At 43.5% G+C, this 15634-nt stretch overlaps 1 protein-coding gene across 5 annotated transcripts in view; it reads left to right on the top strand.

Annotated features, from left to right (window-relative positions):
* Window positions 1-13734, top strand: part of LOC100560415 (sphingolipid delta(4)-desaturase/C4-monooxygenase DES2) — a 16475-nt gene extending 2741 nt beyond the window's left edge. For 3 of the 5 annotated variants that reach the window (XM_062962432.1, XM_062962431.1, XM_008124908.3), the window contains 2 exons: window positions 11074-11816; window positions 13294-13734. In XM_062962432.1, coding sequence (XP_062818502.1) covers window positions 11100-11816; window positions 13294-13428 — 852 coding nt within the window. In that variant the 5' untranslated portion in view covers window positions 11074-11099 and the 3' untranslated portion in view covers window positions 13429-13734. Of the gene's footprint in view, window positions 1-1647; window positions 2148-9679; window positions 10248-11073; window positions 11817-13293 lie in introns of those variants that run through there. The other 2 variants (XM_016999213.2, XM_062962433.1) reach the window with 2 other exon arrangements.
* The last annotated feature ends 1900 nt before the right edge of the window (window positions 13735-15634 follow it).

Raw genomic sequence — 15634 nt, forward strand, 5'->3', positions numbered from 1 at the left:
TCCAAACTGCACCTGGGTGTAGAGTGAGTCATGGGTGTTCTCTGTTTGAAGTTTGGTCTTGATGAGGCATTGATGGGGGTGACAGTGGTCTCAGGAAGTGAATGAATATACTGCAAGTCCCATCATCCAAGGTCCAAGCTCTTTCAAATCTCACCAAGATGTAGAGTGGGCCATGGTGGCTCTATGTGCCAAGTTTGGTCTTGATCAGTCTTTGGTGGGGGTCACAGTAGTCCCAGGAAGTGACAAGATATTGTAAGTCCCCTCATCCACGGTCCCTCTTCCCCCAAACTGCACCAGGATGTAAAGTGGGCTACCCTGCACCTGCGTGTCAAGTTTGATACAGTTTTGTCATTCATGGGCATCACAGTGGTTTGTGGGAGGTGAATTGGATGAAGGTACTGCAAATCTCATAATCCTTGGTCCATCCTCCGTCAAACTGCTGCAGCATGTGAAGTGTGTCATTTGGGATATGTGTGCCTGGTTTGGTTCGGTTCTGTGATTTGTGGCAGTTGCTGTGGTCTCAAGAAGTGAGGGAAGGTACTGCAAATTCCATCATCCTTGGTCCATCCTGCCCCAATATACATCAGGATGTAAAGGGGTCGACAGGAGTTCTGTGTGCCAAGTTTGGTCCATTTCTATCATTGGTGGGCATTGCAGTAGTCTGTGGGAGTTAAAGTGTTTGAAAGTACTGCAAATCCCATCATCTGTGGTCCATCCTCCCCCAAATGGCAGCAGGTCATAAAGTGCATCGTGGGGATGAAGTGTGCCAAGTTTGGTCCATTTCTATCATTGGTGGGCATTGCAGTAGTCTGTGGGAGTTAAAGTGTTTGAAAGTACTGCAAATCCCATCATCCATGGTCCATCCTCCCCCAAATGGCAGCAGGTCATAAAGTGCATCGTGGGGATGAAGTGTGCCAAGTTTGGTGCAGATCTGTCATTCCTGTTGGTCTCAGTGGCCTGGGATAGTGGTGGCCAATCGAAACGCGAGCACATATTCCGCCAGGCCAATCAAAACGCTGATACATACTCCGATTTCACTTTTATTATATATATAGATATAGATAGATTCTAAAGCCTTTGACTGTGTGGATCATAATAAACTATGGCATGTTCTTGGTGGTATGGGAAGACCAAGTCACCTTGTCTGTCTCCTGAGGAATCTGTATAAAGACCAAGTAGCCACAGTGAGAACAGATCACAATTATTATTATTATTATTATTATTATTATTATTATTATTATTATTATTATTATTATTATTATTATTGATGTTGCCATCCCAGGTGACAGTCGCATTGACGAAAAACAACAGGAAAAACTCCGCCGCTATCAGGACCTCAAGATTGAACTGCAAAGACTCTGGCAGAAACCAGTACAGGTGGTCCCGCTGGTGATCGGCACACTGGGTGTCGTGCCAAAAGATCTCAGCCGGCATTTGGAAACAATAGACATTGACAAAATTACGATCTGCCAACTGCAAAAGGCCACCCTGCTGGGATCTGCACGCATCATCCGAAAATACATCACACAGTCCTAGACACTTGGGAAGTGTTCGACTTGTGATTCTGTGATACGAAATCCAGCATGTCTATCTTGTTTGCTGTGTCATAAAATAATAATAATAATAATAATAATAATAATAATAATAATAATAATAATAATAATAATAATAATAATGGTTGTAAGAGAAGAAGAGACCCCTTGGGTCATTTAGTCCAAACCCCTTCTGCCCTTGTGCCATGAGGGCCGGATAAATAGCTTTGATGGATCGCATCCGGCACCCGGGCCTTAGTTTGGGGACCCCTGTGTTACATAGTATTATGTCCTAGAGTTCTTGAGTCCTTCTACCTGTGACTCAAGGGAGGCGCATGGTTCCCTGCAATGCTACCCAGCGGCTATCGTTCGCACGCCCCACTGGCAATTTGGTCCCCGGCTGCAAGGAAGACAAACTGGTTGAGCCGGTGGTGCCTTTAGGGACAGCATGAAAGTGCAGCTCTGCAAAAGAGCCGAGTGACAGAGGTCCACAGCATAGGAGAGAAAGAAGAAAGGGCGGACTGGGGTTCCTAATGGGGAGCGCAGGGAGCAGAGATGACTTCGAGTGGGTCTACACCGATCAGCCCCACACGCAGCGAAGGAAGGAGATCCTGGGTGAGTTCTGCAACTGCTTGCCTTCTCTTAAGGGCTCCCTGGCTCCATCTACACTGTTGAATTAATGAGGTTCGACACTACTTTTATCTGCCATGGCTCCGTGCTCTGGAAGGCCCTGCAATGGGGTTGCCATAAATCGGAAATGACACACAAGCTGGATCTATACTGCCATATAATGCAGTTCAAACTGTATTATATGATCTATGTCAATGATGGGCAACCTTTTGCATTTGGTGTCAAAATTCACCAAAAAACCTAGCTTGACTTGGGTGGTGTGTCACTTCGAGAAAAGAACCATAATTTCACAATATATATAGTTTAAATAACAAAAATATATAATTGTAATATATAACTGTATTTAATAAATCAAAAACTATGTACTACAATTATTTCCATGTACAACAATCTATGGTACCTCTTGCAGTTTCCACGCTGATTTCAATGTAGTCATGAATAATGAATAATATAATAGTAATAATATAATAATATACTACAATAATAATAGAATATATGGCTAGCAAAAATGGCTAGGCGTGTCAGTGCTGACACACGTGTCATAGGTTGGCCATCACTGGTCTATGTAGACGCATACAATACAGTTCAATGGAGCTCAGACTTGTGGTTGCTGTGACTGGATCTCTTTATTCTTCTTCTTCTTCTTCTTCTTCTTATTATTATTATTATTATTACTATTGCTATTATATTTATTTATACCTTACTTTAGTTCTCTCAAAGGAGATTCAATACTGCCAAATAATACAGTTCAAACTGTATTATATAGACAGCGCAGACACATACAATGCAGTTCAATGTAGCTCTGACTTGTTCTTGTGGCTGGATCTATATTATTATTATTATTATTATTATTATTGACACAACATTGTATGACACAGCAAACAAGATAGATATGCTGGATTTCGTTTCACAAAATCACAAGTCGAACACTTCCCAAGTGTCTAGGACTGTGTGATATATTTTCGGATGATGCGTGCAGATCCCAGTAAGGTGGCCTTTTGCAGTTGGCAGATCGTAAATTTGTCAATGTCTGTTGTTTCCAAATGCCGGCTGAGATCTTTTGGCACAGCACCCAATGTGCCAATCACCACCGGGACCACCTGCACTGGTTTCTGCCAGAGTCTTTGAAGTTCAATCTTGAGGTCCTGAGAGCGGCTGAGTTTTTCCTGTTGTTTTTCGTCAATGCGACTGTCACCTGGGATGGTGACATCAATGATCCAAACCTTTTTCTTTTCCACAACTGTGATGTCTGGTGTGTTGTGTTCCAGAACTTTGTCAGTCTGGATTCGGAAGTCCCACAGTATCTTTGTATGCTCATTCTCCAATACTTTTGCACGTTTGTGATCCCACCAGTTCTTTGCTGCTGGGAGGTGGTACTTAAGGTATAAGTTCCAATGAATCATTTGGGCCACAGAGTTGTGCCTCTGTTTGTAGTCTGTCTGTGCAATTTTCTTACAGCAGCTGAGGAGATGATCAATGGTTTCGTCGGTTTCCTTGCACAGTCTGCATTTTGGGTCATCAGCTGATTTTTCGATCTTGGCCTGAATTGCCTTTGTCCTGATGTCTTGCTCCTGGGCTGCAAGGATCAGGCCTTCTGTCTCCTTCTTCAGGGTCCCATTCGTGAGCCAGAGCCAGGTCTTCTCCTTATCAGCTTTTCCTTCAATTTTGTCAAGGAACTTTCCATGCTATTATTATTATTATTATTTGCAACACAACAAGATGAGTCCACAGCAGACACTCTGCTGGCTGTTGTACTGGATAACACGTCAGACACTTCTCAAGTGTCTAGAACTGTGTGATGTATCGGCGAATAATTCGTGCAGATCCCAGCAAGGTGGCCTTCTGCAGCTGGTAGGTGGTAATTTTGTCAGTGCCGATTGTGTTTAAGTGCAGGCCAAGGGCTTTAGGCGCTGCACCGTTTGCCGATCAACACTGGGACCACCTTGACTGGCTTGTGCCAGAGTCTTTGTAATTCGATCTTTAAATCCTCATATTGTGTCAGCTTTTCCAGTTGTTTCTCCTCAATCCTGCTGTCACCTGGGATTGCAACATCGACAATCCATACTTTGTTTTTTAACATGATGATGATGATGATGGTTATTATTTTTATTTATCTCTCCCGAAGGAGACAATACTGCCATATAATGCAGTTCAAATTGCATTATACTTATGGCCAGTAATATATGGTCATGTAATGCAGCCTGAACTGTATTAAATGGGTCTGCAGTTACTATATATTGAGGCTTGCACTGCATTATATGTCAATGTAGATAAAGTCACCGCAACAATAAGTCCCATCATTCTTCTCGGGGTGTTTAGGAGAGCTGGAACACTACATACATAAAACCATAAAATCCATAAAATTGTTTGGATTTTATGTTATTATATAATTTTGTTTGATTACATGTAGTTTAATTTATTGATGTTAGGTTTAATTACTGATGTTAGACTTTAAATTGATGTTAGGTTTTAATGTTATTTTTATATGCGGGGTTTCTCTGGGATTTTATGTCAGTATTTGTTTGCTTACAGAGGCCTTGAATGTTTGCCATTGTATGTTGGAATCTGCACTGAGTTCCCTTGGGGAGATAGGGCGGAATACAAATAAAGTTTACTATTATTATTATTATTATTATTATTATTATTATTGTTGTTGTTATTATTGACACAACAACATTGTATGACACAGCAAACAAGATAGATATGCTGGATTTCGTATCAGAAAATCACAAGTTGAATACTTCCCAAGCGTCTAGGACTTTGTGATGTATTTTCTGATGATGTGTGCAGATCCCAGTAGGGTGGCCTTTTGCAGTTGGCAGATCATAACTTTGTCAATGTCTATTGTTTCCAATATTTATGACACAGAAAACAAAATAGATATGCTGGATTTCATATCACAAAATCACAAGTCGAACACTTCCCAAGTGTCTAGGACTGTGTGATGTTATTATTATTATTATCATCATCATCTTCATCCTAGAGTTAGAAGGGCCCCCAAAGGCCATCCAGTCCCACTCCTTCTGGTGGAAAGGGAGACACAATCTAATCTCTCCTGACAGATGGCCATCCAGCCTCTGCTTAAATATCTTTAGAGAAGGAGACTCCACCAGACTCCCAGGCAGCATATTCTACTCTCAAATAGCTCTAACCATCAGGACGTTCATCCTAATGTTTAGGTGGAATCTCTTTTCCTGCCATTTGAGGCCATTGCTCATTGTTCCCGTCTTTCCCGTTCCATCCCTGGAAGATAGTTTTGGGCGCTGGAGGGTGTTTAAATCTATTATCTGGGGCGTTCCTGAAAGCGTTGCGTGCCGCATGTCAGCATTTGATGTGTTCCAAGCCTAATGACATAATTGCTTTGTGATTGGGAACATCGCGGTTTGACAGTAAGAGCTACCTTCCATATCTATTCGGACTATTTCCTAACAGAGATATCTCAACAAGAACATTGGCATTCGCGTTTCTCCCCCCTATGTCTCAATGGCTCAGGCATGGCATGAACCCATGATGATGCAAAAGAAAGGACAGAAAAAGACTGGGACATTTGCAATTTCGCAGAATGGCCTGGAGGCAGCGATGCTGCCCAGCAACTTTGCATTTCTGCCTTGGGAGGAGGACAAACTCACAGAATGGGCCTCTGTTTCCTGGTTGCTTCACTTTTGTTCATGGGTGTTATCTACACAAGGGAATGAATGCAGTTTGACATCACTTTAAATGCTAAGGAATCCTAGGAGTTGTTGTATGACAAGTTCTTTCGTTGTAGTTTGCCAAGAAATAGACCTTCTTTGGCAGAGAAGGCTAAAGACCTTGTCAAACGACAGCTCCCATGGCTTCATAGCATTAAATCAAGGCAATTAAAGTGGTGTTAAAACTGTATTCATTCTACATTGTAGACCAGGGATCCCCAAACTAAGGCCCGGGGGCCGGATGTGGCCCATCAAAGCTATTTATCCGGCCCTCATGGCACAAGGGCAGAAGGGGTTTGGACTAAATGACCCAAGGGGTCTCTTCTTCTCTTACAACCATTATTATTATTATTATTATTATTATTATTATTATTATTATTATTATTATTATTATTATTTTATTATGACACAGCGAACAAGATAGATATGCTGGATTTCATATCACAAAATCACAAGTCGAACACTTCCCAAGTGTCTAGGACTGTGTGATGTATTTTCGGATGATGCGCGCAGATCCCAGCAGGGTGGCCTTTTGCAGTTGTATTATTATTATTATTATTATTATTATATTGTATGACACAGCAAACAAGATAGATATGCTGGATTTTGTATCACAAAATTGCATTATTATTATTATTATTATTATTATTAACATTGAGGCTGGGTGGCCATCTGTCAGGGGTGCTTTGCTTGTGCTTTCAGTGCACAAAGGCAGAAGGGGATTGGCTTAAATAGCCCAAGGGGTCTCTTCCAACCCTCTTTATTATTATTATTATTGTTATTAATAATAATTAACATTGAGGCTGGGTGGCCATCTGTCAGGGGTGTTTTGCTTGTGCTTTCAGTTCACAAAGGCAGAAGGGGATTGGACTCAGTGGCCCAAAGGTTCTCTTCCAACCCTCTTTATTATTACTCTTTATTATTATTAACATTGAGGCTGGGTGGCCATCTGTCAGAGGTGCTTTGCTTGTGCTTTCGGTGCACAAAGGCAGAAGGGGATTGGACTCAATGGCCCAAAGGTTCTCTTCCAATCCTCTTTATTATTATTATTATTATTATTATTATTATTATTATTATTATTATTACTCGGTGGCCAACTATAGTCCGGCTCTCCAATGGTCTGAAGGATCGTGAACTGGCCCCGTTTCAAAAGTTTGGGGACCCCTGGTCCAGACTTTTCAAATACATTGCACCCCGAACATCAGCCTCAAGTGCTCTATCAGGATAATAGTGTTGTAGAGGCACAACTCCTAATCTCGTTCCCAATTAAGACTAGAAATTGAGGAAATTATAATTACAGTAGTTTATTTTCTGCAGGAGTAACTAAAGGGTGGGGCCTGTGCCTGTGCAATGCATTCCAGCCAGGAAAGTACTACACAGAGCAAGAGAAATGATAGCATCTTCATACATGGTTTTGGAAACCCACACCACACTCACATTTTCCTCTCCTTATTCCATAGCATTTCTAGGGAAGGTCCTGAGCTAGCAATGCTAGGATTACCGGGTTGCTGTGAGTTTTTTGGGCGGTATGGCCATGTTCCAGTAGAATTATCTCCTGACGTTTGGCCTGCATCTGTGGCTAATGGCATCTTCAGAGGTATATTGGCAGTGAAGCAAGTGGAGTGGATATATATCTGTGGAATAGTGTCCGGGGAAGGAGAAAGACCCTTTGTCTGTTTGAAGCAAGTGTGAATGTTGCAATTAACAAGCTTGAATAGCATTGAGTAGCCCTGCAGCTGCACAGTCAATCGGTGAAGGTATCTGCATAGAGGCAGCCTGGCTCTTGTGCCTGGAGGCATACTTTGTCATTTCCTCCACCAGGGTAATAAGGCAATAGCAGTGTAATGTGATAAAGTCTAGACTCTATTCAAATACATCACACCCTAACCTTCAACCTCATCTGCTCCACCATGATAATAACACAATAGCAGTGAAATGTGATAAAGTCTAGACTCTATTCAAATACATCACACCCTAACCTTCAACCTCATCTGCTCCACCATGATAATAACACAATAGCAGTGAAATGTGATAAAGTCCAGACTGTCTTCAAATACATTGCACTCCAGCCATCAACTTCATGTGCTCCATTGGGATAATGGTGAAATAGCAGTGTAGTGTGATAGGGTCCAAACTTTATTAAAACACATTGCATATCAACCATCAACCTCATGTGTTCCACCAGGATAATAATGCAATAGCAGTGTAATGTGATAGAGTCCAGATCCTGTTCAAATACATTGCACCACAACATTCAACCTGATGTGCTCCACCAGAATAATAACACAATCACAGTGTAATGTGATAGGTTCCAGACTCTCTTTAAATACATGACACCCCAACCACCAACCTCATGTGCTCCATTGAGATAATAGTGAAATAGCAATGTAATGTGGAGGGGCCGAATTATCATTTGGAAAAAAAAACGGACAAATTCCTATGCACACTGCACATGTCTTATTTGTAGTGCACAGGGCCGGCCGGAGATATTTTTTGATGTGAAGCGGGGGTGCTGAAAAGCGCCCCCGCCACCGGCCCCGCCTCCCGTGCCCTGGCCCCGCCCAGCGTGCCCTGGCCCCGCCTCCCACGCTGCGTGGGAGGCGGGGCCAGGGCGAATAGTGAGGGGGGTGGGGGCAGAGTTGGCCCCGCCCCCCGCCCAGCGTGCCCTGGCCCCGCCTCCCACGCAGCGTGGGAGGCGGGGCCAGGGCACGCTGGGCGGGGGGGCGGCGCCAGAGTTGGCCCCGCCTCTCACGCTACTCCCGCTTGCCCGTCTGGCCTTTTCTAACAGGCCAGACTGCAGCGGAGGTCCCTCCAGGCCGCAATCGCGGCCTGGAGGGACCTTCGCTGCAGTCTGGCCGGCTAGAAAAGGCCAGACGGGCGAGCGGGAGTAGCGTGGGAGGCGGAGCCAGCTCTGACGCCGCTCCCCCCCCCCCGCCCAGCGTGCCTTGGCCCTGCCTCCCACGCAGCGTGGGAGGCGGGGCCAGGGCACGCTGGGCGGGGGGGGGGGGCAGAGCTGGCCCCGCCTCCCACGCTACTCCCGCTCGCCCGTCTGGCCTTTTCTAGCGTGGGAGGCGGGGCCAGCTCTGCCCCCACCGCCCAGCGTGCCCTGGCCCCGCCTCCCACGCTGCGTGGGAGGCAGGGCCAAGGCACGCTGGGCGGGGGGGGCGGCGTCAGAGCTGGCTCCGCCTCCCACGCTACTCCTGCTCGCCCGTCTGGCCTTTTCTAGCTGGCCAGACTGCAGCGGAGGTCCCTCCAGGCCGCGATTGCGGCCTGCAGGGACCTCCGCTGCAGTCTGGCCAGCTAGAAAAGGCCAGACGGGCCAGGGCGCACTGGGCGGGAGGCGGGGCACCGTCAGGGCGGTGCCCCGCCTCCCGCCCAGCCTGACGGCGCCCCCCTGGGCCTGCGCCCGAGGCGGTGGCGTCAGGGGCCTCTATAGTGGGGCCGGCCCTGGTAGTGCAAAACAACAATAATGAAAGAACAATACAATATTTAAAAATGAAAACAATTGTAACCAGCATAAACCTATCAGGATTTCAATGGGAAATGTGGGCCTGCTTCTGGCCAATGAGATAGTCAAGTGAATTAGGATTGTTGTTGTTGTGTGCCTTCAAGTCATTTCAGACTTTGGGCGAGCCTAAGTCTAAAATTATTTATTTATTCATTTACTACATTTATTTATTACATTTATATCCCGCCCTTCTCACCCTGAAGGGGACTCAGAGCAGCTGTATGTACATACAATATGTATTATATTATTAGCATAGCACAATATTAGCATTATATATTACTATATTGAACTATACCACTATACTTTAATATTATATGTAATATATAACATATAATTAATATTATTATATGGTATTCGTATTATATTGTATAACATTATAATATTATTATCAATATTATATGTAAATACAATATATTATTAAAATGATATAAAAATATTATATTATAAAACTGAGGGCGGGGGCCAGGTAAATGATCTTGGAGGGCCGCAACCGGCCCCCGGGCCTTAGTTTGAGGACCCCTGGTCTAGACACTATTCAAATACATGGCACCTCAACCATCAACCTCATATGCTCCATTGAGATAAAGTGAAATAGCAATGTAATATTACACCAAATTGCTATATGTGTATGTGTACAGAAATCTTTGCAAGGATGTTTGCAAGACATCTCTGCAAAAGGAGAGCTGATCTTTTTGCAGAGGCAAGGCCACGCCTCAAACAATGTATCGTTTTGAGAGCAGGTGGCTCAGAATGACAGTTGGGATTTGAGAGCATTGGGAAGAAAGGCTCTCTAGCTACTACCCTGTTTCCCCTAAAATAAGACATCCCCAGAAAATAAGACCTAGTAGATGTTTTGCTGAATTGCTAAATATAAGGCCTCCCCCGAAAGTAAGACCTAGCAAAGTTTTTATTTGGAAGCATGCCCGCCAAACAGAACACCAGAGCATGCGGGATTGGTAAATGTACATACCATAGAGTGTTGTACATGGAAATATTGGTAGTAACAAGAAATTCTTCATAGGATTCACAGTTTGTCTGGTTATGCTGGTTTGTGATGACAACTACTGTACAGTATATATAAAATGTTCAATTTTTTTCCCAATAATAAATGTGAATTCTTCTTCATGGAAAAATAAGACATCCCCTGAAAATAAGACCTAGCGCATCTTTGGGAGCAAAAATTAATATAAGACACTGTCTTATTTTCGGGGAAACACGGTATGCTGTATATATTGATGCTGATTGATTAGGTTATTGATCTTATGCAACTACATGGACATTGTATGATTGCAGAACTGTTTGTTTATATTTCAACTCTACAAGCAAGAGTAAAGTTTCCTTTGTTCATTTAAATTCCTCTGCCTGGTCTGAGTCTTTTGCACATGGTGTAATCTGGATGCTACTGATTCCGCTGCTATACTCTCACCTGGCAACATGTAATGTGACAGAGTCAGGACTCTCTTCAAATATATGGCACCTCAACCATCAACCTCATGTGCTCCATTGAGATAATAGTGCAATAGCAGTGTAATGTGACAGGGTCCAGGCTCTATTCAAATACATTACACATCAACTGTCAACCTCATGTGTTCCACCAGAATAATAACGCAGTGGCAGTGTATGTGATAGGGTCCGGATTCTGTTCAAATACATTGCATATCAATAGTCAACCTCATGTACTCCGCTGACTGACCTCTCCTCGCTTCCTCCTTAGCCAAATACCCTGAGATCAAGAAGCTGATGGGCCCCGATCCACGCCTGAAGTGGGTGGTGACCCTGATGGTGGTGACCCAGATGGTGGCCTCCTACCTGGTGAAGGACCTGCCATGGAAGTGGGTCTTCTTCTGGGCATATGCATTCGGGGGATGCATCAACCACTCCATGACCTTGGCCATACACGACATCTCCCACAACGTGGCGTTTGGCCACCGCACGACCCGCTGGAACCGCCTATTTGGCATGTTCGCCAATCTGCCCGTGGGCGTGCCTTACGCTACCTCCTTCAAGAAGTACCATGTCGACCACCACCGCTTCCTAGCTGGGGACGGGCTGGATGTGGATGTGCCTACTGCCTTTGAGGGGCACTTCTTCTGCTCACCCGGCCGCAAGCTGCTGTGGCTGGTTCTGCAGCCTGTCTTCTACGTTCTGCGGCCGCTCTGCGTCAACCCCAAGCCTTTCTCCGCCATGGAGGTCCTCAACATCGGAGTCCAGCTGGCCTACGACCTCTTGGTCTACTGGCTCTGCGGGGCCAAGGCCGTGATCTACATGGTGGCTGGCTCTGTCCTGGCCATGGGGCTACATCCGCTCTCGGGGCATTTCATCGCCGAGCACTACATGTACGCCCAGGGCTACGACACCGCCTCTTACTATGGGCCGTTGAACTGGATCACCTTCAACGTGGGCTACCACATGGAGCACCATGACTTCCCCAGCATTCCCGGGAGCAGGTTGCCACAGGTCAGCAAATTCTCATTCATTACCCAGCCCCATTACACTATGTGACATAATGTGAAACATTTCCTGTTCCTGATTCAAAAGTGTTATATTCCTGTTTGATTGTGCGGTCTTTACTTTGAAAAGAGTTGTTCTACTGCAGAATCATTTTTTTTTGCCACAAACTATGATGAATTGGTTGAGACTTTATGAGATATTCATTGCAAAATGATAACAACATGTACTACGTCCCTCAAAAAACAAAGATTTTTGCAGTTCAATAAACTTTTTCCATGTTTTTATGATAGAATCAATTAGGAAATGATGTTTATAACCCAGGAACAAAAATCGTGTTACATAGTGTTATCCTTAGCATCTATCCAAAGCCACTGCAATCAAAATGCATTATTTCTGTAGTGTAGCTGTACCCATAAATGTTGTGATATAAATCTTAAGTTCGGAAATGAAATTCAATCCAAAATTATAATAATAATAATAGTTATAATAATTGCTATTAGATTCAATAGGTATTGGACTGAGGCCAGTGAATATATGCCAGAATTTACTTCGATGTTAGAAACTAAAAATAAATAACAATAACTGCAATGGGTTGCTGTACGTTTTATAAAATAATAATAATAATAATAATAATAATAATAATAATTAAAAAAAAAACAAGGGGACTCAGGGCGGATTCCAACATACAATGGCAAATATTCAATGCCTCCATAAACAAACAATACTGACATAAAATCCCAGAGAAACCCCGCATATAAAAATCACATTAAAACCTAACATCAAATTAAAGCCTAACATCAGTGACTTAAACCTAACATCAATAAATTAAACTGCTGTAGTCAAACAAAATTATATAATAACAAAATCCAAACTAACATCCACATTAATTTACAGCAGCCAACTAGAGTTCACAGTGTAGGTGGTTATATGGTCAAACGTTTTCCGGGCTGTATGGCCATGTTCCAGAAGCATTCTCTCCTGATGTTTTGCCCACATCTATGGCAGGCATCCTCGGAGGTTTTGAGGTCTGTTGGAAACTAGGCCAACTAACACCTCCCAACAAAGGATTCCCCCAGGCAGGAAGCAACCAGGCTTTGAAGCTAAAAGGCCATTCAATGCTAATCAAGGTGGTCAATTGCAACATTCACACTTGCCTCAAACAGACAAAAGTTCTTTCTCCCACCCTGGACATTATTCCACAGATGCTTCTGAAACATGGTCATTCAGCTCCGAAAACTCACAGCAACTCAGTGATTCTGGCCATGAAAGCCTTCGACAAAACATTCATGACTGTAGTATTGTTATAGATTCAATAGATATTAGACTAAGTCTAGTGAATATCTACCAGAATTTATTTGAATGTCAGAAACTAAAGATCGTTGTTGTTGTTGTTGTTGCTATTAGATTCAATAGGTATTGGAATAAGGCCAGTGAATATATGCCAAAAACAATGGTTTCTCTATGTCCCCTCTGTCTTTTCCAGGTGAAGAAAATCGCCCCCGAATATTACGAGAACCTCCCCTTCCACAATTCATGGGTCCGGGTTCTATGGGACTTTGTCTTCAAGGAGGCTTTGGGCCCTTTTGCCCGGGTGAAGCGGAAGTACAAAGCCTTATGAGGCCAGCAGACGGCGATGAAGGATGGAAACATCGCCAATTGCAGTTTTATTTCAATGGACTTCAACAGAAAGGATAAGCCAAAGAGATGGAAGGTTGTTTTTACAAATGGTTGATCTGATGTAAATATGTATTCTTCGTTTCTTATAGGGGCATCTACATGGGAGAGTTAACACAGTTTGGGATGTAGGTCTTGGGGACTAATCATAATGATAATAGTAATAATAATTTTACTTCCTTGCATTGAGGATGCCTCTTTGGAGTCTTGGGGACTTATAATCTATACACATAATAAAAGTGGAAATGTGTATGTGTTTGGCTGGGGTGTCCACTTCCACAGACAAGTTCCCACTTCCACAAACAGCTATATTTCCCACTACTCCGAAGACACCAATGGCCCTCCCTCTAATGACATTGCAGGTTATAGCGAGCGCTATGAACATGCCCAAGAGCCTGTCAAAGTCCTCCACAAACACCATCCTGCCTACTACCCAAGGGAAGGCTTTCATTCCGGGACAATTTCATCCTATATGTTCTGTGTTTCCTCCACCACAGGCATCCCAGTGTTTGCCACTCTCTCAATTGGTGTGGAATTTGCACGGCCCCACCCACTACCTCTCCCTTAACCCTTAACTATTATTTCTATGGCACACAGCAAACAGAGGACTTGATCAGCAACTGAACATACTGTAGAGGTTTGGGGAGAATTCACCATAGTTTATAGGAGTTGTAGGTACAGTAGTGTCTCACTTATCCAAGCTAAACGGGCCGGTAGAAGCTTGGATAAGTGAATAATGCTAATGCTATGTAGTAATTACTGTATTTACGAGTTTAGCACCAAAATATCACGCTGTATTGAAAACATTGACTACAAAAATGCGTTGGATAATCCAGAACGTTGGATAAGCGAGTGTTGGATAAGTGAGACTCTACTGTATATAATAATATCATTATCATCATTATCATCATCATAAATAGCAGCCCTTTTATTACAGTAGAGTCTCACTTATCCAAGCGAAACCGGCCGGCAGATCATCATCATCATCATCATCATTTAATTACTTATTAATCGCCCTCCATCCACGATGCTCTAGGCGATTTACAAGATAAAATTGTAAAGGATAAAAATACATACATACAAATATTGATTAAAAATATTAAAATAGATTAAAAGCTCTAGTAAAGAGCCATGTCTTGAGTGCGAAGGTAAAAGGCCCCAACTCACGCATGGCTCTCATACAGGGCGGCAAGGCATTCCATAAGGCAGGGGCAGAAACAGAAAAAGCTCTGCGCCTGGTCCTTCCCAATGCACTTCTCTAGGACCCGGTACATAAAGTAAGTCTCGTTGGGATGGTCGTTGCGACCTCTGATGATGGGAGAAGGAGAGACGGTCCCTAAGATACGATGGGCCCTGGCCGTAAAGAGTTTTAAAAGTCAGGACTAGCATTTTATATAGACCACGGTAATCAGTTGGAAGCCAATGCAGATGCTGCAGCACTGGTGTTATGTGGCATTTCATGGGTGTTCTTGTGAGTAGCCTGGCTGCTGCATTCTGAACAATACGGAGCTTTCGGGTCTTGGACATCGGAAGCCCAACATACAGGGCGTTGCAATAGTCCAGCCTAGATGCTTGGATAAGCGAATATCTTGGATAATAAGGAGGGATTAAGGAAAATTAGGTTATGATTTTACAAATTAAGCACCAAAACATCATCTTATACAACTAATTTGACAGAAAAAGTAGTTCAATATGTTAGTAATGTTATGTTGTAATTACTGTATTTACGAATTTAGCACCAAAATATCACAATGCATTGAAAACATTGACTACAAAAATGGCTTGGATAATCCAGAAGCTTGGATAAGTGAGACTCTACTGTACTGGGATATATAGCTCACCTGCAATCAGAGAGCACTCTGAACCCCACCAATGATGGACCTGGACCAGACTTGGCACACAGACCCAACATGGCCAACTTGCATACAGGCAGGGTTTGGGGATTTGTAGGAGTTGTAGTTCACCTACATCCAGAGCACATTATGAACCCAAACAATTATGAATCTGGACCAAACTTGGCATGCATACCCGATATGCCCACATTTGAATCCTGGTGGGTTTTGAGGGGAATTGGCCTGGACATTTTGGAGTTATAGGTACTGGGATTTATAGTTCACCTGCAATCAAGGAGCACTTTGAACTTCACCAAA

This window comes from Anolis carolinensis, unplaced genomic scaffold (genome assembly GCF_035594765.1).
Source record: "Anolis carolinensis isolate JA03-04 unplaced genomic scaffold, rAnoCar3.1.pri scaffold_10, whole genome shotgun sequence".
Lineage (NCBI taxonomy): Eukaryota > Metazoa > Chordata > Lepidosauria > Squamata > Dactyloidae > Anolis > Anolis carolinensis.